A 25013-nucleotide genomic window follows, 5' to 3' on the forward strand; every position below is an offset into this window, starting at 1 on the left:
AAGGTTGGCAATCGGTTTAGCTACCTAAGAATCTTCCTGCATGTTTATGAACCAAGAAAGCTGTAGATCAGCACGCGTGTTTTTGCGTTCTCACTTCTCAAACTATGGGCAGATTTTAGTCATTCAGACAGAACGTGCATCGTCGTTTCATCTTTTTTCCTGCCCTCATATTATGCACATTTATGGCTTGTTAGGAAATGTCATCGCCATTGAGCTAGTTCTCATAGTAGCAGTAAACAGCACTAAGTGATATGGGCGATGCAGAGAGAAGTGAGGAGATGTGAAAGGGAGTGGAGTTACAGCCTTGCTCTATCCAATCGTAGCAGTAGGATCAAGTTACAACCCGCCCATTTCTTGACAGATGGCTGAACTAGCCAATTGAGTTGTTTCAAATTTCGTCCTGGCAGCTGTTTAGAGATGCGTCCTGACCACTGAAAAAAATAACTTTACCCGATCACAGAAAATGACTTTTATACTAGTTTCATAAGCATTTGTTATCAGAAATGATATTACATTGGACCCATTTGCATTGAATAGATGTTATTTTATATTCTCAATCTAACAGCTGTGCCTAATATGATGTCCTTCCATACAGGCTTGACATGTTGGAGTGATGCTTCTATGCAATTGTTGTTGATCATTAGGCTAATATAAGTCCCAAATGGAAGGCCAACAGATTTTGTCATCTGTAGCGCCGTAGACTCCACTGATCAGCCAAAACAAGCTCAATAACTCAATGCATGCATACACTCCTATTGAATATGCGTTCACCTGTATTGTGAGTAGGCCTATGCCATCTTCATTTTTATTTGATTTATCCAATTTGTAAGTCGCTCTGGATAAGAGCGTCTGCTAAATGACGTAAATGTAAATGTAAAAGGTAATAAGGATCCCCATTAGCCGACACCAATGGCGACAGCTAGTCTTACTGGGGTCCGACACACAACAAAAAATACATTACAGACAGAATACTTTACAATTTACATATATTTAAAAACATTAACATGAATAGATACTTTTATTTGAATGGAAATATAATACACCCAGTTTATAAAGAGATTTACCATTCAAATAAAAGTATTACCATTCAAATGTATTCATTAATGCATACATGGCTGTCTCTGGGAAATTGTAATTCAAATTGAAACATTTAATGATATTAAATATCGGCCTCCTTGACCCCCAGAAATCGGCATAGGCCCTAAAAGATCCATATCGGTTGTTCTCTACAGGTAACTGGCAAAATAATGAGAACACTTGAGTAAATGAGGGCTGTAAAGTATATTGAAAGCAGGTGCTTCCACACAGGTGTGGTTCCTGAGTTAATTAAGCAATTAACATCCCATCATGCTTAGGGTCATGTATAGAAATGCTAGGCAAGCCATTATTTTTGGTACCATGGCTATGCCCTCATAGGATGACAATGTCCCTATCCACGGGGCATGAGCGAGTGGTCACTGAATGGGTTAATGAGCATTAAAACAATGTAAACCATATGCCATGGCCGTCTGTCACCAGATCTCAACCCAATTTAACACTTATGGGAGATTCTGGAGCGGCACCTGAGACAGTGTTTTCCACCACCATCAACAAAACGCAAAATTAGGAATTTATCGTGGAAGAATGGTGTCGCACCCCTCCGATAGAGTTCCAGACACTGGTAGAATCTATTCCAAGGTGCATTGATGCTGTTCTGGCTCGTGGTGGCCCAGCGCCCTATTACGACACTTAGCTTAGTTGATTACACAGTGCTATCTTTACTGTACACATTTGAATATTTGTGGAGTCGAGTTCATCACCCCAAACTTATCGTTAAGATGGCCCCACTATCAATTTGATGAATGATGAGATTATCATATTACTGCAGTAGATTCTACAGTAGATTTGTGCATTTGGACCATCAGGCTACTTTGGCACGTGGTGAGTCTGATGACATCACCCAGCAAGTATAGTCCCTTGAACGTGATATCTGCCCGCCCACCCTCTAGTCTCTTAAAGGGCTTGTCCAGCCAGTACGCAGCACTTTGTTGTGTGAGAGTAGAGGGAGCTGACTAGCCTTCACCTTTAACTAGCACGCAGGGAGAGACTTGAAACTTCCCCTTTGTCAATTTGATTCACACTTCAGACAACAGAAGGTAATGTTCTGAGTTTTTTTTTGAATAAGGAAAATGCAGTTTTAGATTAACGTTGTATAATGCATTAGCTGAAATATGTAAATATGTTTATGGAAGTGTTCAATGTAATCTAGTTCAACAGAAGAGTGTTTAATAGGGAACTGTTAAAGGAAGCAGTAACAATCGTAAGTACATTTTGGGATAAACAGAATCTGTACTGAAGTGTTATTTTGACAGTTCCTTTGTCTTTACAGTAATTGTTATTATGAGTAATCTACTCATAATAACAGTTACTGTAAAGACATAGGAACTGTCAAAATAACACTTCAGTACAGATTCTGTTTATCCCAAAATTCACTTAGGATTTTGATGCTACGTAGTCTCTAGCATCAGTGTGTCAGATAAGGAAGGAAGTGGGTGACGTCCTGTTTCCTGCTTTTAGGGGCCGCCTCCCTGTTTGGTCAAGACATACAGTACCAGTTAAAAGTTTGGACACACCTACTCATTCCAGGGTTTTTCTTTATTTTTACTATTTTCTACATTGTAAAATAATAGTGAAGACATCAAAACTATGAAATAACGCAAATGGAATCATGTAGTAACTAAAAATATGTTAACCTTGGTATCCCGTATACGGGACGGTTGAGCTAATGTGATTAGCATTACTGTTGTAAGTAACAGCAAACTTTCCAAGACATGTCTTATATGGACAGAAAGCTTAAATTCTTGTTAATCTAACTGCACTGTCCAATTTACAGTAGCTATTACAGTGAAAAAAGACCATGCTATTGTTTGAGGAGAGTGCACAGCAACAAAAGACTTATCACGGCAACTGGTTTGATACATTCACCTCTGAAGGAAAATAATGTACTTTCATTCAGTAATTTTGCTCTGATTTGTCATCCTAAGGGTCCCAGAGATAAAATGTAGTATAGTTTTGTTTGATAAAATCAATTTTTATATTCAATTGTAGGAACTGGGTTCTACAGTTTGAACCCCTGCTGTCTCTGGCTCCACACCCACCCCGCCGGCCATCTAGATATGTGAAAGTTAGTGTATAAGCTAATGATCCATCATGTATGACATTCCTGGGAGTGTGTAAACTTACTTTTTGTATGTTCTCTATAGTTATGTACTTGAAAATGTATCAATTGACCAATTCTGCACATTTGGACAGACTTGATACAAAATAGTCCAGTATTGCAACGCTTCACGAGCTAAATCTGAAACTTTGCAAACGTACTGCTGCCATCTAGTGGCATACATCTAAATTGCGCCTAAACTGCAATATTATATTGTGGCCTTTCTCTTGCATTTCAAATAATAATAATAAAGATGATGGAACAAAAATAATAATAGAAAATGCATGTTGTTTTGTTTGTATTATCTTTTACGTGATCTAATGTGTTATTCTCCTACATTAATTTCACATTTCCACAAACATCAAAGTGTTTCCTTTCAAATGTTATCAAGAATATGCAAATCCTTTCTTCAGGTCCTGAGCTACAGGCAGTTAGATTTGGGTTGTCATTTTAGGCGAAAATTGAAAAAAGGGGTCCGATCCTTAAAATATATTTTACATTCTTCAAAGTAGCCACTCTTTGCCTTGATGACAGCTTTGCACACTTGGCATTCTCTCAACCAGCTTGACCTGGAATGCTTTTCCAACAGTCTTGAAGGAGTTCCCACATGCTGAGCACTTGTTGGCTGCTTTTCCTTCACTCTGCAGTCCAACTCATCCCGAAACATCTCAATTGGGTTGTTTTATCTTTCTTATTAAAACTATGAATAATGTTCTGTAAACGAGTTCATGCCAACAAATCCAGTAAGCACAACTTTTTATTTAAACAATTATTTTACGCCTGCCAGACTGCTGCAACCTGATTGGCTGAACATGATACTCAACATCCGCGATTAGCATTTAGCCTCTAGCATTGTGGTAGAAAATTGTGTTTCATAAAGAAAGTACGCATTCCCCCCCCCCCCCTCTTTTTTCGCCCTCTCGCCATTAAATAAAGTTGAGGAAATCGAAGCCTTTGCAGCCTAAATGGAGAAAGTATGAACCGGTAGCCGGGACACACGAGTTGATTACCGTCTGGCCACATCAAGCCCAGACGATAGTGGAGATCCATAAAGCCAAGTAGCGGCTGCCCAGACTACGGGAAACCATGCATTTTATTAGGCTACAGATGAAATAAATTGTGAACTTCACAGGGTGGTGAAAGTGCACAGTGATCTTGATGCCCCTTTCCAATAAATATCGAGGGTCTTACTCTGATAACCATTATGATCGATGCTTGACTGCCATTTGACAAATAATAATATTCTCGCTCTTATCCATAATTATCTAATCATGTAGACTAGCCTACCAGCACAGCCTACTCGCACTGTATCTGCGAGCTGTTGGCGAGAGTGCAGGTGCCAAGACCAGAGTAGGCACATTTGCTATTTAACGTAACAGTTTTTGTGACAACTATCGGTAGAGTTGAAAATGCGATGGAAACACATTGAACTTTAGATTTTTATTCGGTACATGAAAACGTAAGTGAAAAACTACATTTTGTTTGCACCACGTCATCACGCACTGATTTTATTCGCAACAAGTCTGTTTGGTGTAAACACACCACTGGTCGGAAAATTTGCATATTTTCTTTATGCAGATTTTAGAATATTCGCATGAATATCTGTCGCCAATTGGATGGAAACCTAGCTAATAAGATCATGATCTTATCTAATAATAATAATATGCCATTTAGCAGACGCTTTTATCCAAAGCGACTTACAGTCATGCGTGCATACATTTTTTTTTTGTGTATGGGTGGTCCCGGGGATCGAACCCACTACCTTGGCGTTACAAGCGCCGTGCTCTACCAGCTGAGCTACAGAGGACCACGTATCTATTCACTCTCTGCTGTTTTGTAAAGAGTGAAACATTTCAGAATTTTAAGTGTCATCATTAGACATCTGTAGTCAGACTGTGGTATTTTTAGGGATGGTTTTAAAAGGCTACTGAAGATGCATTTCAGCGCTTTGAACCGTAACTAATGTAACTGACAACTAACTAAAGGGATTATTTGCTACTGCGAAAAAAGCTATTTTTCATGTGTTAAACAAGACATGAGATTTAGTCGGACTTTCCTAAAATAGCCTCGGATCAAGTATGAAAGCTGACAGGCTTTAATAATAGACATTAATTTAACCAGATTATCTTCATGCTAACCAAAGGTTAACGTTCTGAAATAATTCACCCGTTACAAAACAACAGGGAGTCAATAGATGGCAGTTTATGACAATTGGTCTCATTTCTGTTATTGGTGTAGTTGGGAGACAGAGGGTCCAGATGCCCCCCCCATCAGCTGATGGTAGGATAGGATAAGGTAGGAAGCAGTGGAGTCTAGCCAGGCTTTCAAAACTGGCCAAAACCTAAGTAAAAAAACAACGTACAGCAAATGTCCTTATGAATGGCAAAATGATACTGTAACACAACACTGATCAGCAGTATAGGGGTGTGGCCAGGAATCTATATCAGTGTCCATGAACGCTATAGGTGATGGGATTATTTCTCTCACTCATCAAGCTGCCCCTCCCCCCAGGCACACCAGTCCTCCTCCAGTCTCCCACCGTCACCAGTCTGCTGCAGCTCCTCTCAGATCAGCCGTGAAACCGTCACCCCACCTTCTGGCACCCAGCCTCTGCCCTCTGGTACAAAATAACTTCCTGGACCCCTGAGAGAGAGAAGACAGAGAGGGAGGAGGTGGAGCAAACGGATTACACCCCCCCCCCCCCCCCCCCCTCCACTACGTCACATCCGTCCTGCCAGAGAAGGGGGCCGGGCTTGAGAATAGTGGAGCAAGAGAACAGACGTGCACACTGAGCGAGAGAAAGACAGCCCCAGTGAGCGAAAGAGAAGTGTCTGTAATCCCCCCACCTTGTGATAATGTGTCAGAGCAGGAGCCTGCAGCGGGCAGCAGCGCGGAGCTCAGGGAAATGGTGAGATGCTGCAAGTCATTGCACAGCCCTCCGTCTTGCTACAATCTCCACAGAGTTAGGGTTGATGTGCGCCGGCTCCGGCCGATCAGCTCCGCCGGGGAGCAGGGGGGAGTCAGCGGCGGCAACAGCTCAGGCCAGGTGGCCCAAGTACTCAGCCACAGGAACCGATTCAGGTATGCTGAGAGAGAGAGAGAGAGAGAGAGAGAGAGAGCGCGAGGGAACAAGAGGTGAATGACCACAGGATGTCTTGGCGTGTGTATAACATGCCTGCTGTACATGACATGACAGAGAGAGGACCGACACGGAGAGAGAATGAATGGTACTTAGCCTATAGAGTGATTGTTTACAGTACATGAGTGGTAGAGATGGATTGAAAGAGTGTGAGAGGGATGAATAGAGCGAGCATAAAGGGGATTATTCATGTAATTTTCTGCCGTGGGATTGATGCTGTAGCAGTGGTGTGGTTTCTGAGTGGGTGGTTGTGTTGAGCTGTGCCCTGGCTGCTTCATGAGCAGGGGGACAAGTGTGAGCCAAGGGGTACAGTCGGTCTGCGCTCCCAAAGCCCCCTCTCGCTCCTTTTCTCTCTTTCTCAATCTTTTTTTTTTCTTTCTCTGTCCCAGGCAGCACAAAGCCTCTGTTTGGCCTAATTGCAGCGTAATGTCCTTAAGCTCCGACCAGGCGGGCCAGTCAAAGGGGGAACAAAGCATCTGGGCCAGCACTATGCAGCCAGCTAGCCAGCCTTACCCAGCCAGTCCTGAAAGAAGTGATGGAGTTTTCGAGAGCTGCGTGAAGGCTAAGACTCTGCTAGTGTGGATAGAGAGAGCCAGTAGAGGCAGGATAGAGAGAATGCTATGCAGTCAGTGATTGGCTAATATGTGCCTGCATTGAGGAAGAGAGGGGGGTGCTGCTGGAGCGTGCGTTTTGTGTGGTGGAGAGAGAGCTAGAGATGGGGATAGCTGGGAAATATAATAAAAAAGGATAGAAGAAGTGTTAATATGTTGCGTTTGTTACTTTTGTTGCATTTATCCGGGTGGCTGGGATGTTTAAGCTATACTTTACGATGGCTGAAACCAAGGCATATGACAGGTTATGGTAAGTATTTTAAATATTTAAAATGTTCTGCACTGGTAGACTTCTATGAGAATTGAGATTCAATTACATGTAAATTATTTATTAGGATTTTTTTTAAATATCCTTTTATAAAGGGGTTAAACATTATGCAAATGACTTTGTTTAGGCTATATTAGCTCCATTAGCTCTAATCTTATTATAGGCTGTTGTCTACCCGTCCAGGCTGTGAGTAGTAAACGTTGCGGTCCTGTTTAGAGCTTAGAAAAGATGAGTGTCCCAGTGTCACACTGCAGTCCAAACTAGGCCAGCCAGCCAGCAGTGACTGAGGAGAGCAGTCGCTAGCTCCAGTACACTACGTACTGAACGGCACCATTCAGCCACATCAGCAGCATGCCTCAGTGGAAGTAATCCCCTACCCATCTATCCGTGTAGCCAAAGTAATCAGAGATGTGATTTTCCCTGATGACTCAATAATTCCAGATTTCCAGAATCAGGCGTATCTTGGATCTCTTGCTGTGGATCATTAAGATGTGTTGATGGGCTCCCCCCCCCCCCCCCCCGACTTATGTTGTGGTGGTGATCAAACCCTTAGAAATTAGACAGTAAAAGGTGGTGATAGGAATGTCTGTGTCTGTGTAGACCCACTGAACCTCACAGCTCCACACACTGCTCCAGATCTAAAGACCATCCTCGGATCTGTGTGTGTGTGTTCAGATAGCTATTGGAACAATATGGGCAGTGTTGTCTGTGAATGGCTGTGCTGGGGACAATCAGTCAGCACTGGCTGTAGTTTCACAAAGGGTGCATCAACACCAGCCTGTAAAGCACCATTCAGTTGATCTGATTCAGCTCTGAGGCCAAACAGGTCTATAATGACACAGGGATTAACGATACAGCAGAGCCACTGACCAACCTGTGAGTGTGTGTCATGTCAGTGTGTCTCTGTGTCAATTGATTGAGCTTCTGTGTGTGCATGCGTGAGACTGTCAGGGTCAACTGTTGTAAATGAACATATCCAGTCCTACTCCATTGTTGTCATTAGACTTGTCTCATCGGTTTGGCCTACAGGTCACCTCTAGTTGGCAGTGTCTGTGTGTATACCAGTGGCAGGTGTTAAGGTGCAGCTGACTGACTTATGTCCATTAGGGTGTCAGTGTTGAAGCCTTCCATGGCACGCTTGTCTCTTATCCTGATTAGTGGACAGGTGTTCTTTAGGCCTGTAGATAGCTATACAGCTATCATGTATTATACCCCCCCCCCCCCCCCCCCCCCCCCCACACCCCTCCCTTTTAAGGCCTGTTAGCGCTGGCTCATCACTTTCAGGGCCAAATATGACCCCCATCCCCTGACATGCTAATGTGGACTTCGCAGAGCTAAGGCTGCAGCACCTCTGCATGTCACTTTGCTGAGAACGAGTTATACCTATACTTGCCATACACAAGTGATGTTGTGGTTTCCAGTTGAAATGACCCCATTGATTTCACTGATGGCTAAAATGGACAAGTGGGAAGGATTTAGGTTTGCAGACTTTGCACATTAGTCAAGTGTTAAGATTTAACGGTGTTTTAACAACACAATTATTGCCCATTCGTAAACAAATGAAATGATAATCATTGGCCGTGTCCGAAATATGACTTGCATACTACAGTACTTATTTAAACTGCATACTGTGTACTATTTAGGACATACTGTTTAGTAAAAACAAATATCAGCATACTACTGAGAATGCCTCATCTAATGCACAATTGGGGCGGCAGGTAGCTTAGTGTCAGAGGAAGGCCCTCAAAATTGTCAAAGACTCCAGCCACCCTAGTCATAGAATGTTCTCTCTGCTATCGCACGGCAAGCGGTACCGGAGTGCCAAGTCTAGGTCCAAAAGACTTCTCAACAGCTTCTACCCCCAAGCCATAAGACTCCTGAACAGCTAATCATGGCTCCCCGGACTATTTGCACTGCCCCCCACCCCCACCCCATCTTTTTACGCTGCTGCTACTCTGTTAATTATTTATGCATAGTCACTTTAACTCTTCCCACATGTACATATTACTTCAACTACCTCAACTAGCCGGTGCCCCCGCACATTGACTCTGCACCGGTACCCCCCTGTATATAAAGCCTCCCTACTGTTATTTTATTTTACTTCTGCTCTTCTCAACACTTTTTTGTTGTTTTATTTTACTTTTTTTATTTAAAATAAATGCACTGTTGGTTAAGGGCTGTAAGTAAGCATTTCACTGTAATGTCTGCACCTGTTGTATTCGGCGCATGTGGCCAATAAAATTTGATTTGATTTAGTGGTTAAGAGCGTTGTGCCAGTAACCGAAAGGTCGCTGGTTCTAATCCCCGAGCCGACTAGGTGAAATATCTGTCTGTGCCCTTGAGCAAGGCACTTAACCTTAATTGCTCCTGTAAGTTGCTCTGGATAAGAGCGTCTGCTAAATGACTAAAATGTAAATGTAAATTCCTGCCATTCGTTCATTATCAGCTGATTACCAGCATACTATTTTTTTGGAAAAAGTACATACTATAAAATGTGGGGGGGGGGTTTGCATACCCAAATGCCTACTATTTAGAATGCAAGTACAGGTGTTTGGACACGGCCAGTGGTTTTGCACATTACGTGTGTTGGATGTCCCTTGTTGCGGTAACATTGGCCTCCCCCTTAGAGTCCACTGCTGCATCACTGCTGCCCTAGTTGGTCCTATTGTACAGAACCAGGGCAATACATCACAGCCACTGAAGCCTATTTTAATAGACTGTTTTACAGTGCAGCCAGGCAGATGATTGATTTGGCTGTTGGGTGGATATGCTGTTTCTATGCATTTTATGTGGTGTGTTTACCACCCACACTTAAACAGAGCACAGGGTTTGTCATCAAAATCCTGCTCCGCATTTATCGGCTTAGCAAATAAAGTGATTAATTTATTTTTGAGCAATTTTAACATAGCATATTGAGAGATCTGGATGGATGGCAGTTAGAAATTAGGATATTTTAAGGACACACAGTTTCTTAGGAAACTAACCATTTGGTGGTTTGGATGAGATACTGTAGAAGAGTACCATCTGCATTGTTGAAGAGAGTTTGGGGATACAGTGGGGAGGATGTGTGCAGTCAGAACATGTGAACGTACAGTAGCCTATTTCCTGATAGGAATGTGTTGTGTGATTGTGTTTGAACAGTATAAAGTAAGAGGGCGTCATCGGTCCGCTATTTCTGTTTGTGCGTTTGTTGTCGTGTTATTTTGTTTTACACGTCTTTGTGTAGGCCCATTGTCATGTCCCTTGCATGGACACAAGTATGTGCATTGTCCCTATTTTTCATGTGCTTTGCTTTGTGGGTGTGTGTGTATGTGGGTGAAACTCTGTGGGTGAATGTGTGAGCCTCTGTCCTGCCTGTCTGTCGTCTGTCTGTCAGTGTTTGTGTACTGAGACTGTTTTGTGTGTACTATGTATACACGGCCACACCTGTGCCAACCCAGCGTTTTGTATGGTTGCCCAGGTTGCAGTTTCCTCAGTTGGCCTTGCGGCGTCGTCTTGGCCAGTTGAGCTGTATGTCCCGGCCCGCCTTGCGGCTGCGCTCATGGCCGCTCAGCTTCCTCTACTACTTCCTGACCTTTCGTGCACTCAAGCCCCTGGCCAAGGTTGGCTGGAGACCAACAAGCAGGGTGAGTACTTACCTGCTAACAGCTGCTACAGAATTTCTTTGTGTGTATATCTGTGGGTTTGTGTGTGAATGTCAATCTCAGCATCCAGGGGTACCAACTCTTAGAATACTTGTGGAGTAGGATGAGAGTTTCTCTCTTACAAGGTAAAGTACAACTTGAACACTTGAAAAAGCACTTTTTAAAGCCAATCCATTATCATCACTGTAATAACCCCTATGGTCGTTAGTTTCCCCTGCTTCGTGGCCCTAGGTTTTCTCAGCTAGAGGTGCTCTGTTAGCGCCACTGATGTGAGTAGGGATAGGCACGGTTATTTGAATATCCGAACGGACGTTAGTATTCGATTACTTGCAAGAGTATTCATTAAAAAAGATATATATATATATATATATATATATATATATATTTTTTTTTTTTTTTTTTTACATATATATCTGTGACGTAGACTATGACATTATACATTTTAATAAAACTACAGTTTTTACGAGTGCCCCCCATTTAAAAAATGAAGTACCGGTAGCCTACACACTTTTCACGCTTGTTATTGTTGGTCAATCAAAGCAGCTCTACCGTCAGAGGCTCCATGTGTAGCAAGTGAAGTGGGAGATTTCTAATCAATGCAAAATGGAATTACAGTTACGGAATTAAGTTGGCTAAATGAGAAGGAGTAAGCTTCAATGATCAACCAACAGGTAGGCTGTTTAATATGAATGGAGTTGTTGTCGACAAGGACGCGCAACAAAATCCTCCACCCGTATGTGGTGAGTGCAGCACCCCCTCCCCCACCCGTCTGTGGTGAGTGCACATCCTCCTCCACCGCCACAGATGGCTGGACCCATATGGACCTGCAGAGCTCCGGTCTCACTGTTCACTGTACAGGCCCTACCATACAGCCTATCAAAGGCCCTTTGTGTGGGCCACACAATAACAGAGAAATGCTTTGTTTTGTTCTCCTGCTTTGCTCGCTCACGCTGTCACGGTCACGGGGCGACTGAGTGCACTTAGTTTCAATGGAAGCTGTTTTTCCCTTACCATCAGCCAATAAGCATTTAATGTTAATGAAATGTTGATCTATTCCACCTCCCCTGGACCATTATTCAAAGGGGATACTCAGTCGTGGAGATGGAACTTGTCTGCCACCCATATCTTTTGCTGATCTCATTTTCTGCAGTTTGGACAATATCTGTGATTTATCTCTAGCTACAGGAGCTAACTGCCTGTGAGTTGTGTGGGCGGATCTAGACTCAGCAGGCAGCACAGCACCGGTGGCTTAAATTCAGGACTGTGTGTTACGTTCCAGAACATTCGGATATAAATGTTGTAGAAAATACATACTTTTGTATATATAGTGTATGTGGACACCCCTTCAAATTAGTGGATTCAGCTTTTTCAGCCACACCCGTTGCTGACGTATAAAATCGAGCACACAACCATGCAATCTCCATAGACAAACATTGGCAGTAGAATGGCCTTACTGAAGAGCTCAGTGACTTTCAACGTGGCACCGTCATAGGATGCCACCTTTCCAACAAATCAGTTCATCAAACTTCTGCAATGCTATAGCTGCCCCGGTCAACTGTAAGTGCTGTTATTGTGAAGTGGAAACGTCTAGGAGCAACAACGGCTCAGCCGCGAAGTGGTAGGCCACACAAGCTCACAGAACTGGACCGCCGAGTGCTGAAGCGCGTAATAATTTAGGTTGCAACCCACACTAAATAAGCCCCAGTATTTCTCCTACGTTAGTTTTTCTGTTCAGTTTGAACTCTGATCACCTTCATGGTTATTAATCCTGCCCTGAAATCAATGCGGATTGAGCCACACTGTGGATCAAATAGCGTTTCTAGACACTTTCCCCTCCTACCTACCTGTTAAACTCCTATTCTATTTTAGGTCTATTTTAAATCTGCCATTCTGTGTTTATTAATTAGTCTGTCCTCACATCTGAGGCCATGTAAAAAAAATTGCTCTTAATGCGTCTTTTATTGTTCCGGTGGTCCGTTCATAGCCTTGAGACGGATTTGATCCCGTAGGCTGCCGATCCCTAAAGTGCACAGTCAACAAATTATAATTAACGAGGCTTGCTTCCACATATCAATATTAAATTAATCACGTTTTGCATATTAAACCCCATCTATATTATCAGATATCTTGCAGGACGTGTACGGGTCCGATTCGCAACATTTTCGAAGGAGGGGATAGGTAAGCTTTATTAGAGCTCTTTTCTCCTCCTTCCTAATGTCAGCTGGTCCAGAAGCTGACTAATCCACTTAGCTAGGCAGAAGCTATCTGATGCCAGCCCAGCCCAGCCCAGCCCAGCGAGCAGCAAATCAAGCAGCAAACCATCTGGAGCTCACAGGCGATGGAGTTTAAACAGACCAGACTACTTGCAGGTGCTAGGAGGGTCTGATCATCGGATCGCTTTGTCACTCTTCACTTCATCGCACACTGAATTTCGTGCTTCGCGTTGTAAGCATCTGAGTGAGTCACAGATGGATGTTGTTCTACACCTGTGCAGAGAAGTCAAGTGACAGGCGGCTCCTTCAACTCGACTCGTCACATCTCATGGATACTGAGATGAATAGAACGGGATGTAGGAATCAATGAAGTTTCGATGAGTTTGGTTTTTTGATGCTGCTGCTCAAACCGACGCTGCTGCTCCGATGTGGTCGTGTTTTGGTGAGTGCAGTTTAGGGCTCGGTTTATGTTTAGGTATCCGTAAAGCCGTGAATTGATGGCTTTCTAAGCAACTGAAACTTTGCAGTTATCTTAGTGGTTAAGAGCGTTGTGCCAGTAACCGAAAGGTCGCTGGTTCTAATCCCCGAGCCAACTAGGTGAAAAATCTGTCGATGTGCCCTTGAGCAAGGCACTTAACCCTAATTGCTCCTGTAAGTCGCTCTGGATAAGAGCGTCTGCTAAATGACGTAAATGTAAAATCTGAAAAAGTCAAATTTGCAGATGTACACAATTTGTGCGAGTTCTACCTGTTCACTTTTGGCTTCTACAATGCACCTGTAAACTAAGACAGTACTTCAGGTGTGCAGAAGTTTAATCTATTCAGGCGCCTTAAAATGCTGTCAACACCTCAACCTTACTACCTGTCCCCCACATGGCCTTGATGCAATTGACTTAGTGATGTGAGTGGCTAATACTTTTATTCCTCGATTGAGTCAAGATGTCACCTTGCCTTCAATAGCCTCGTCTGCCAGGGTTCTAGCTTCTCCTAGTAGAGTTCTCCCAGTAGAGAAGCAGTAGCCCGGTGACGGATATGTTTGTGCAGTCTTGCCAACTCCTATGGTCGTTTGGTGTAACAATGACCATAGGAGTTGGCCAGACCACAAAAACAAGGAGCCAGGATGCAGCCAATGTGAGAACATGGTGTCTAGCTACGTGTAGTGTAACTCAACCTTCTCTTCCTTCTTGGTTCAGGTTGCTCTGTACAAGACCATCCCAACACGGCTGCTGTCTCGGGCCTGGGGTCGGCTGAACCAGGTGGAGCTGCCGACCTGGCTGAGGAAGCCAGTCTACAGTCTGTATATCTGGACGTTTGGTGTCAACATGCAGGAGGCTGCTGTGGAAGACCTAATTCAATACAGGAACCTGGGAGAGTTCTTTAGACGGAAACTCAAACCGGCTGTCCGGCCTGTGTGCGACTCGCACTGCGTGGTAAGTGTGTGTATGTACGTGCATGCATGTTCACACGTACAGTATATGTGAACTGTCTGTCTATGTGTGTGTGAACAGTGCGTGTGAATTTGAACTACTCTTCCTGCTCCATGTTTGATCAGAGTTCTCTCTACTGCCAATTAACCCAGCCCGATCAGTCTGGCTCTTATACACATAGAGAAGTAGATCCCTGGCTAAAGCTATAAATGCCTGTGTGCATTTCAGATCAGCCCAGCAGATGGGAAGATCCTGCACTTTGGGCGGGTGCGGAACTGTGAGGTGGAGCAAGTCAAAGGAGTCACCTACTCTCTGGAGACCTTCTTGGGACCACACACTTGGGCTGAGGCCATCAACAGTACCATCAAGCCATCAAGTGAATACCTCTACCCTTTCCCCCTCATTGTCTAATGCACAATCCCAATTTGACCCTTAATCCCCTACCTCCTTTAGACTTGTTGATCTCTAAGGATTGGGTGGGTAGATGTATAACTTATGTTATGTACCTAATAGGCCCACCTTGCCCCCAGTCATTTTCTTATAAAATTAGACCCATCTAATCCTTTGTTTTGTCTAGCACAGAGACTAGGGGTCATTTAGGATTGGTTTGTATGACACACCTTACACACCCTGCCTGCTGACCATAACGGTGTGTGTATGTGTGTTTTCCCAGATGAAAAGGACCCCAGCTCGTTTCAGGACCTGCTGGTGACTAAAGAGGGGAATGAGCTGTTTCACTGTGTGGTGTACCTGGCTCCAGGAGACTACCACTGCTTCCACTCCCCCACAGACTGGAGGGTGGCCCACAGAAGACACTTCCCTGGTCAGTACGCTGTTAGGACTGTGCTACACATCATAATTCCCCTATACTAACACCAGAATTACTCCACTACGGTAGGATGATGCTAGGACAATCCCAGGATGTCCAGGACACACACACACACATCATAATCATGCTACATACTCAGACTCGCCATGCCACACCTTACACACTCACTCCTATCTGATCTAAAATAGCACAGTCCTAAAATCATATTTTGTATATATATGGTGCTGCTTGCAGTGTTTGTATTATACCTGATGTTTTGTGTCTGTGTATTTACCTCCTGCTCCCGGTCTGTGTCCCTCCCAGGCTCTCTGATGTCAGTGAACCCTGGCGTGGCCCGCTGGATCAAAGAACTGTTCTGCCATAACGAGAGGGTGGTGCTGAGCGGAGAGTGGACGCACGGCTTCTTCTCCCTCACAGCCGTAGGGGCCACCAACGTGGGCTCCATACGCATCTACTTTGACAAGGTTAGTTAGAGCTACAGCCCACTTAGGGTGGATGTTTACTAGTCTGACCTATAGACATTAAAACCAGTAGATGGTGATATTGCAGACGTCATCCACGTATTCCTATGGAAATTCCGATGCCGCATTAGTATTTGAATTTGAAGCCCGCCATATTGCCGACTGGCACAGAAAAATCACTAAGGATCATGGTGAAAGTTGCCGTAAATAGCAAAGGATCATGGTTGATGTAGTCGTTGTCATCCTGCCTAAGAGACACGCAAAGAGCGTGCATGAGGGCGAGAGCCTCCTCGTTGCCTGCCGGCCCGTGATTGGTCTGTGTCAGCACATGGTCCTGTGTGACGACAAATGTAGTAGTCAGAATGGATCACTATTTTAACATAATATCTTGATTTGAAGTGAACTTTAAAAGAATTCACCTTGGGGATCGAACTTAATCATAATAAACCAATTTTAGAGGCCAAAACAGACGTAAAAATAAATCATAGTTTGGCCGTTCTGGCGATCGTAATTTACATAGACTTTCTAGGGCAGACCAGGGCTTTTGGCATCACTAGGTAGCTACGCAGTAGCCGACCAGCAGAGCTCATGACTTCATGCTCCAGACCGGACACTGGGGGCCTGGTCTGAGCCTATTCTGGTACTGTGCCATAGTATTCACTCACTCACTCATCCAGTTCGCGCCGTCTAGCTCATAGAACAGCAACGAAAGCTCTCCACGTCAGAGTATTTAGGGACGTTGGTATTGTCCATACGTAGAGGAAGTTCTGAATGAGAGCAACAAAGTTAGTGGTCCCACAATTTTTTTTTTAAACATGTACGTATTGCCACAACAATTATATACTATTGACAAGCAGTGTAATAATAGTGTACGTACAAATTTTTTAACTAGCTTTAGATGTATTACTGATGGTGATCTCTTTCTCTGATAGTGTGAGGACAGAGACAAAGATCACCTGCTTAACCTAATTATTAGGACAACAGTACATACAGGAGAAATAATGGTAACTTAAGAGAGGTTCTGACCCCTTGTCACTCTGACCCCTTATTACACTTCTCACAGTGAGCTTTCGCTCCCTCTGCTTCCTGTCCCACTTACCTGTACGTCAGGCCATTTCCTTAAGCTGCCGACACACACACCGGATAGGCCTATTTAATCTCTCCACTCTGTGTTTAAACTGACTGATGTCCCATAGGAGCCATATACTTCCATTGATTAGACCAGAGACTTAGGATGACGTGGTCGTTTTAATATGTAGGTGAGGGGGTTAACTGTAAGCCAACACCATCACCTGCTGTGGGTTTGGCTGTCATTAAGAAGAGCCTGATCAGGAAGGGGGGAGGCGAAGGAAGGGTGAGGAAAGGTGGGAGTGGGGAGGAGAGGGGAGACGAGGAGGGGAGAGGAAAGCGGGGGGAGGGGAAATGAGAAAGATGAAATGGGGAGAGGAAAAGCGAGGAGGGCGCCAGTGGCACAAGCTGTTCCCAACCAGACTGTCAACAACATAACAGGAGGATATGACCTCATTCAGTGGCTATCATGCTGCTCATCGTCTAATGGGGCTTAGTCCAATTCAACTATTCTCCTCAAATGTTTTACACATCACATGGATGGACACTGGATTTATGGGACAGTTATGAGATATCCCTTAAGGGTTGGTTGGAGCAGGGTGAATGCAACATCAGGGCTGTGGGTTTGATTCCCCCATGGGTCACGTGTACTTAATATATGCGTGACTAAGTTGCTTTACATCAAATCTATTGGATTTATCTAGTGCCTTTCCACCAGATGCTGAAAACACTTGACATTGTATGTATTGGATCATTATTATAATGTATTTACTAAACTGAATCCTTTCTCTCTCTCTCTGTGTCTATCTCTCTCTGTCTGTATCTCTCTCTCTCTGTCTGTGTCTGTCTGTCTGTCTCTCTCTCTGTGTCTGTCTGTGTCTCTGTCTGTCTGTCTGTCTGTCTGTCTCTCTCTCTCTCTATCTCTCTCTGTGTGTGTCTGTCTCTGTGTCTCTCTGTGTCTGTCTCTCTGTGTCTGTCTCTCTGTGTCTGTCTCTCTGTGTCTGTCTCTGTCTCTGTGTCTGTATCTGTGTCTGTCTCTGTGTCTGTCTCTGTGTCTGTCTCTGTGTCTGTCTCTGTGTCTGTCTGTGTGTCTCTCTCTGTCTTGCTCTCTGTCTCTGTCTGTCTCTCTCTGTGTCTAGGAGCTGCGCACTAACAGCCCACGCTACAGCAAAGGCTCGTACAACGACTTCAGCTACTTGTCCAACAACAACCAGGAGGGCGTGAGCATGAGGAAAGGGGAGCACCTGGGAGAGTTCAACCTGGGCTCCACCATCGTCCTGCTCTTCGAGGCTCCGCACGACTTCACCTTCAACCTGAAGGCCGGCCAGAAGATCCGCTACGGAGAACCCCTTGGGACTATGTGAGCCAAGATGGCCAACCATAGACACTTTCAGGGGGAAACAGACTAAACTAAAATAAACTGATGGACATGCTAACGTGTGTACAGATCTGAGCGGAGGTGCACAGGCTGACTTACACACACACACACACACACACACACACACACACACAAACTCACGCACTGTACTGTACATCGAAATTGAGACGTACGGCTAGTATACGACACACTGATGGACTTACAGCAAAAACTCACAAGTCACCACTGTTGCATTACTACTAAGGGGGTCTCCCCATTTCATTGACTAGAGTTTCTATTAACAATTTACTTAATTTGTCAGTTGGACAGTTGATTACAACTAGTGTACATACCTAGACCAGCAAAAGCAAGATAGTTTACGCAATTAGTTACATTTACGTTCCATAAGAATAATGACAGCTTTTAATCTTTTTTTTTTTTGGGGGGGGGGGGGGGGGGGGTAATTTCTACCTATATTGCCTTTTGTCAAGGGTATCCTCTTCAACTAGGAGTTCCTCCTGAGGTTTCAGACATAAGCAGCAAGACACTAGCCTGATTACAGATCTGGCTAGTGCTGTGTAGCCCAACTCATATGGCCGTTGGCTGTACATCACAAACAGATCTGGGACCAGTCTAGCGAGACACATCCACACATACAGGTAACCCCTGTCACACACAGCCTCTATCATGTGGACAGACTTCCCTATACTATGTACAGTATACACACACCTACAGTACACACACCACGAAGAAGGAATGTACCAGAGACCACATACACAGCTACCCTCTTCCTTCTCTACTTTCCCTCCCTCCTTCATTCTGATACTGAATGCCTTCCTCCTCTCCTTTGGTCTCTCCCTCTTCTGCCATCCCCAGAGAAGGTGCTTGTGTTGGGGGTGAGTCTGTGGACTCTTCCCTCCCCCGTCCCTGTCATGGAGGTACAGACTGGCACCACTCCTCCCAGTCAGACGAGTCTGGGTCGTATTCATTAGGCACCTGCCAGAAGAAAACGGGCTGAATACCTGGACTTGGTCCAATAAGAACCGCTTATTTTCCGAAACCGAACATTTTGCTACGGTGTGCCCAAATAAATACAACCCTGTTGTAGTAAGCCCATGATGTATGAACTCTGCCATCCCAGCAATGCATTATTAATCATCATTAGAGTTGTAGCTAGTAGCGCTGCCTGCCTGATGCCAATTATTGCTGTTGTTTTACCGTAGGTGATGCCTAATGGGCAGTGCTTGACTTGGGCCTGAGCTGCCCGGAGGCCTTACCGGCACTTCTAAAGTTTGGGGAATTTCGTACCAGCTCCTCTATAAAACAAAGTAGCCTATCACCTAGATTCACACACCGAGCCGAAAAAGTTTGATCAAAGCGGAATGAAGGAAGGATCTGCATTGAATAGCAATGGCTATTGGGCATTCATTTTCTGATTCAGCTTTGTTCAAGTTTATTTACCACTAGTCTGTGAATCTGTGCTTGACAGTAGGAAGTCAGTTGAAGATTGTGCAGATTGAAAATGAGCCAGCCTGAATGTGCATGAAGAGCTATTGCCAAATGAGGGTTTGTCAAATTTAGGTTTGTAAGGTAATGAAAAGGCATGGAAATGTATTTCATGATTTTTGTTAATGTAATTCATTAAGGACCACTTAAATATTATCAATCACTTAAAAATCGACATATCAGCCATAATTGGAATGACCCTTCAGTGCGTGTCTGAGTGTGCCAGTGTGTGTGGGCCAGAGGAGAGAGAGCGTGACATTTCCGCAGCAGGTATAATAATGACAGAATAACACTTTGAACACACCGACTGCGTCATTACAGTTTGGTACTCCAGAAGTACATTCATTTCCAATGGAACGCTGTGTTTGCCACGCAGCGTTCCATTGGAAATGAATGTACTTCTGGTGTACCAAAACGCAATGACGCAGTCGGTGTGTTCAAAGCGTAACTAAATAGCCTTATAATAATGACAGAATAACTAAATAGCCAATTCAAAACATAACTGCTATAAATTATCTCGATTAGCAAACTAAGCGTTTAATGTTGTCGCCTTCTTTCCACCGGCACTAAATAAATCTGCACCGTAAAAAAAACTTGGATTCCCCTGTATTAAACAGTAGCCATGTAATTGCGACAACGTTAGAAAATTATGACAATTGACAAATAACTTGCTGTGCATAGATCTCCCCTGAAACATGAATATTTGAGCCGTATATAAACATGTCTAGTTAGATACCATACTTTGAAGTAGCCTTCCTTATCCATTTGATCTTTGATTCATTTAATGAGGGAATCATTTGACAAAAACAAAAGTATTTGGTTGTAATGTTGAAATATTTTATATCAAGGGTGGCAACCATCCTCCAGGATAGCTACTGGGTGTGCAGGCTTTTGTTCAAGCCCTGGTCTAAACACATTGTAGCCTAAACATCAGCTGCTCAACAGGACATTGATAAGCAGTGTTTCAGGCCTGGATCAAAATCCAAGCCTGTACACCCAAGAGCTCTCCAGATGGAGGGTTGACCACATGTTGACAAGTTCGTGGGGGGGGGGGGGGGGCGCTAAGTGCCTTGATCAAGGGCACAATGGCAGGAGATGGAAGCTCTACATGGGATCAGACACAGCAGTCTTCCAGTGTTAATAATGCTTACTTTTTCATGTAGGCTATAATAATAGTCATGAACATTTTGGTTAAAAGTCATAGAGAAGTAATGGCAAATGTGTATGAACCCTTAAAATAATCAGAGGTCTCTATAGCATACCATTTGTGAATTTCAGTTAACATAATTTAATGGATGGACTTGGAAAAATACAGCTCCTGCACTACTTTCATTCCAAGTCAAGCACTGTTAACGGGTATCTACACTGAGGGGGTTCATACCAGTTGAATGTCTTCTAATGGAGTTCAATTGTAGTGTTACAATTTAGCATGCCAGGTTAACTCTCACTCACATGGCACTTAAATTCCTAAATGACTGCTAAACGGGGTATGTCACATTGAGTACACATTGTTTAACATATGATAATGAAGTGAGATGATTGACGATGACGTGTGTTAATCTAACCCAATCCATTAATGGACTAAATCCTGACGCATTCCTCAATGGAGCCATACCTTTCTATGCTAATATACAGCCCTCTGACCATCATTCCAAAAACTAACCCATGCCATTGTGCAGCACTGGTGGTAGGATCATGAGAGAGAATGTGCAAACTGGTACTGGCAATTTCTACTTTTTGTCTTCTACTGTTCAGTTGAATTGGAATAAGTTGTTAAACTGGAAGTTATCTGCCTGTGACAGTATTAAATAAGTTAAGCAAACTTTTGTTAAGACTGTAAAGCTTAAGTTATGCTGATATCGATACAAACTATGGATGATGCACTGACCGTATAATGATTGTGACACCCTTGGCAGAATGTTCAGATACCCAGGGCTGAGCTGTTTTAAAGCTATATTTGTTTTCTGTAGTTCTGTTTCAGTTTTCTAGTAGTGCCAAAAATGCAAAGTATTTTTGGGGTTTTAGTTTTTCGATGTATTTTTAAAATGTGTTTTGCTTTGAACAAATGTAAACATTGTGGTGCTTTTTGTGTTGCTGCTGCTGGATTAATGCTCTGCATGAGGGGGTAGAGACCTCATCTGACTCTGACCCCTCGGTAAAGGAACTCTGAACTTTTAACTTTAGTGTAGGAGGAGGGGGGGTCACAGACGTGACAGACCGGGGAGATGCCGGTGACACAAACTCCCCTTGGCTACATCGTCGTTCCACAAAAAGTGTTGCATACAGAAACCAAATGCCAGGTTCTGGCCTGGCCACTGCCTGTTGCACACTTGTTTTTATAAGTACATTGTAATATACTTGAAACATGTGACTCATTCAACGCTGCATAGATTTTAACCTAAAAAAGAGTTTGAAAAGCAAGAAAACATCTCTAATAAATGTTTGCGTTTTCTTAAAATGTGTGTGTGTGTGCACGTGACAACATATGTACTACACACATTATAGGGTTAGAGTTGACCTCCCCGAGCGAAGCTCCTCCGCTCTGATATTGTTCGAGGAGTGATTTGATTGGAGCAGAAGAAGGAAAAATGTCACAAAGGTCATATTTGGTAATGGGGGCAATCCCCTGCTATGTAAATTAGCTTAAGGTAGAAGTTAGCCTAAACCACAGATCTAGGATCAGATTCCCCTACCCCCATTCCTAATGTTGATAGTAAGGATGAAGGCATATCTGACAGTGTGGTGAAGCAACTTAATCTAAGCTCTCGCTCCTTGTGCTACTGCCTCTCCCTGGTGGTGAAATTAGGGTACTGCACTGACCTATGGGGGGAAAATGCAATGTGTGTCTACATGGTTATGAGCTCAAAATAATTTGAGGCCAATTCTGAAAGTGAAAAACGACTCAATTATATGTAGGCTAACAGCATAAATGCACAAAAGGTACCACGCCTTAGTAACTGTAAAGTGAATAGCGTTGAAGAGGAAAACCACTTGAGGGAAACATAAGGTCATGGAATTATCTTACAAAAGCATGACGTGTGTGTTTACCAATGATTTATATAAACCCTTGATTGCCACGTATTGGCCAATGAGAGGCTTTGAAACCACCGATCGGCCATATTGGTACTCCCCATTATGAGCTGTCCTCCATAGGAATGAATGGAATTCTACAGTATTTCAATTAAATGGACCAAATTACATATTTAAGTATTTTTGTTGTTGTAGTGGGGACAGTAACATTAATCTGTAAAACATATACTTAAATACAAAAATAAATGTAGACCTTAATAACTGCATTTTTATAGCTTCCAAAATATTTTGTACAACTGTGGGGGAGTGCCAAGATGGAGCACAGTCCCTCCTATTAGTCGGCTAGTGTATCTAGTGTATACATAAATCATTGCCGTTTACGTGTGTGTGCATGCCTGCCTACGTGTGTACGGGGCGTGTGTGTGCATTTGTCTGTGAGCAAGCTCTCGTGCACTTTCATCCGTTTAACAAACATTGGTTCTGTGTCAAAGCAGAGGAAATACCTGCAGGAATGTGTTTCATATGGAACCAGGTTAATGTTTAACACTGGAACAAAGCCTAAACACCCATTTAGGCAGCTATGTCAGCAATCCTGTTCAGATTGACTGAAATATCATGGTTTAAACTTTGAATACTCTCTATTTTTCTTTTCTATAGACCACTCCCTGCAACTAAAAAAGTATTAAATACAACAAACACAAGACTAAAAATAACAAACACAAAACTTTGTCATTAGGGTTTTTGTTGCTGTCCTTGTCATGACCAACCTGTGTGATTATAGCGTTCAGTGTTTACACTGTCCTTTACCAGTTACATTATATTAGGGCTTTTAAGTGAATAATTGCAATGGGTGGTGTTAGCAGCCGGTGACAGATCCTGAGTGAGATATTGTGAGAGAGAAAGACAGAGGGGCAGGGGGAGAAAGAGGGTCCAGGGCCCATTTCCACAAAGTGTCTCAGAGTAAGAGTGCTGATTTAGCATCCATTTAGACTTTTAGATCATAATGAATAAGCTTGTATGGACAGATCCTAGGTCAGCACTCCTACTCCGAGACGCTTTGTGGATATGGGCCCTGGTCGCCATGACAAATACGCCTGTGTTTTGAGCAGCTAGAGGAATGATATACCAGGGCTGAGGCAGCAGGTCGTCACCACACCCTCTCTGGGTTTCGGGCAGCTGCTCTGCTCTTGTAGGGGTTGGGCCAGGTGACTCCCAGGTACAACAACAACACTCCTCCTCACTTGACAGCCTGGCCTCAAAGTCTAGATGTAACTTAGTAAACATACATCTCTGACACTCAAATTAGTATGATACAGTGAGGGAAAAAAGTATTTGATCCCCTGCTGTTTTTGTACATTTGCCCACTGACAAATAAATGATCAGTCTATAATTTTAATGGTAGGTTTATTTGAACAGTGAGAGACAGAATAACAACAAAAAAATCCAGAAAAACGCATGTCAAAAATGTTATAAATTGATTTGCATTTTAATGAGGGAAATAAGTATTTGACCCCCTCTCAATCAGAAAGATTTCTGGCTCCCAGGTGTCTTTTATACAGGTAACGAGCTGAGATTAGAAGCACACTCTTAAAGGGAGTGCTCTTAATCTCAGCTTGTTACCTGTATAAAAGACACCTGTCCACAGAAGCAATCAATCAATCAGATTTCAAACGCTCCACCATGGCCAAGGCCAAAGAGCTCTCCATGGATGTCAGGGACAAGATTGTAGACCTACACAAGGCTGGAATGGGCTACAAGACCATCGCCGTTGCAGCTTGGTGAGAAGGTGACAACAGTTGGTGCGATTATTCTCAAATGGAAGAAACACAAAATAACTGTCAATCTCCCTCGGCCTGGGGCTCCATGCAAGATCTCACCTCCTGGAGTTGCAATGATCATGAGAATGGTGAGGAATCAGCCCAGAACTACACGGGTGGATCTTGTCAATGATCTCAAAGCAGCTGGGACCATAGTCACCAAGAAAACAATTGGTAACACACTACGCCGTGAAGGACTGAAATCCTGCAGCGCACGCAAGGTCCCCCTGCTCAAGAAAGCACATATACAGGCTCGTCTGAAGTTTGTCAATGAACATCTGAATGATTCAGAGGAGAACTGGGTGAAAGTGTTGTGGTCAGATGAGACCAAAATCGAGCTCTTTGGCATCAACTCAACTCGCCGTATTTGGAGGAGGAGGAATGCTGCCTATGACCCCAAGAACACCATCCCCACCGTCAAACATGGAGGTGGAAACATTATGCTTTG

General features: G+C 43.6%; 1 protein-coding gene across 3 annotated transcripts; it reads left to right on the forward strand.

Annotated features, from left to right (window-relative positions):
- The first annotated feature begins 1995 nt into the window (after positions 1 to 1995).
- On the forward strand, positions 1996 to 23014 carry LOC311128085 (phosphatidylserine decarboxylase proenzyme, mitochondrial-like). Of its 3 annotated transcripts, none has more exons than XM_084160049.1 (8): positions 1996 to 2135; positions 5708 to 6277; positions 10675 to 10840; positions 14264 to 14500; positions 14726 to 14873; positions 15171 to 15320; positions 15630 to 15790; positions 17995 to 23014. In XM_084160049.1, exons 2-8 carry the CDS (start codon positions 6102 to 6104, stop codon positions 18217 to 18219), a joined length of 1263 nt encoding a protein of 420 aa, XP_084016175.1. In that variant the 5' UTR covers positions 1996 to 2135; positions 5708 to 6101; the 3' UTR covers positions 18220 to 23014. The 3 variants fall into 3 exon arrangements, with proteins under 3 accessions (XP_084016175.1, XP_084016176.1, XP_084016177.1); XM_084160050.1 differs by having other exon boundaries at positions 1998 to 2135; positions 5708 to 6104; XM_084160051.1 differs by lacking the exon at positions 5708 to 6277 and having other exon boundaries at positions 2000 to 2135.
- The last annotated feature ends 1999 nt before the right edge of the window (positions 23015 to 25013 follow it).

The sequence above is a fragment of the Coregonus lavaretus genome, assembly GCF_964263955.1.
Source record: "Coregonus lavaretus genome assembly, chromosome: 4".
Lineage (NCBI taxonomy): Eukaryota > Metazoa > Chordata > Actinopteri > Salmoniformes > Salmonidae > Coregonus > Coregonus lavaretus.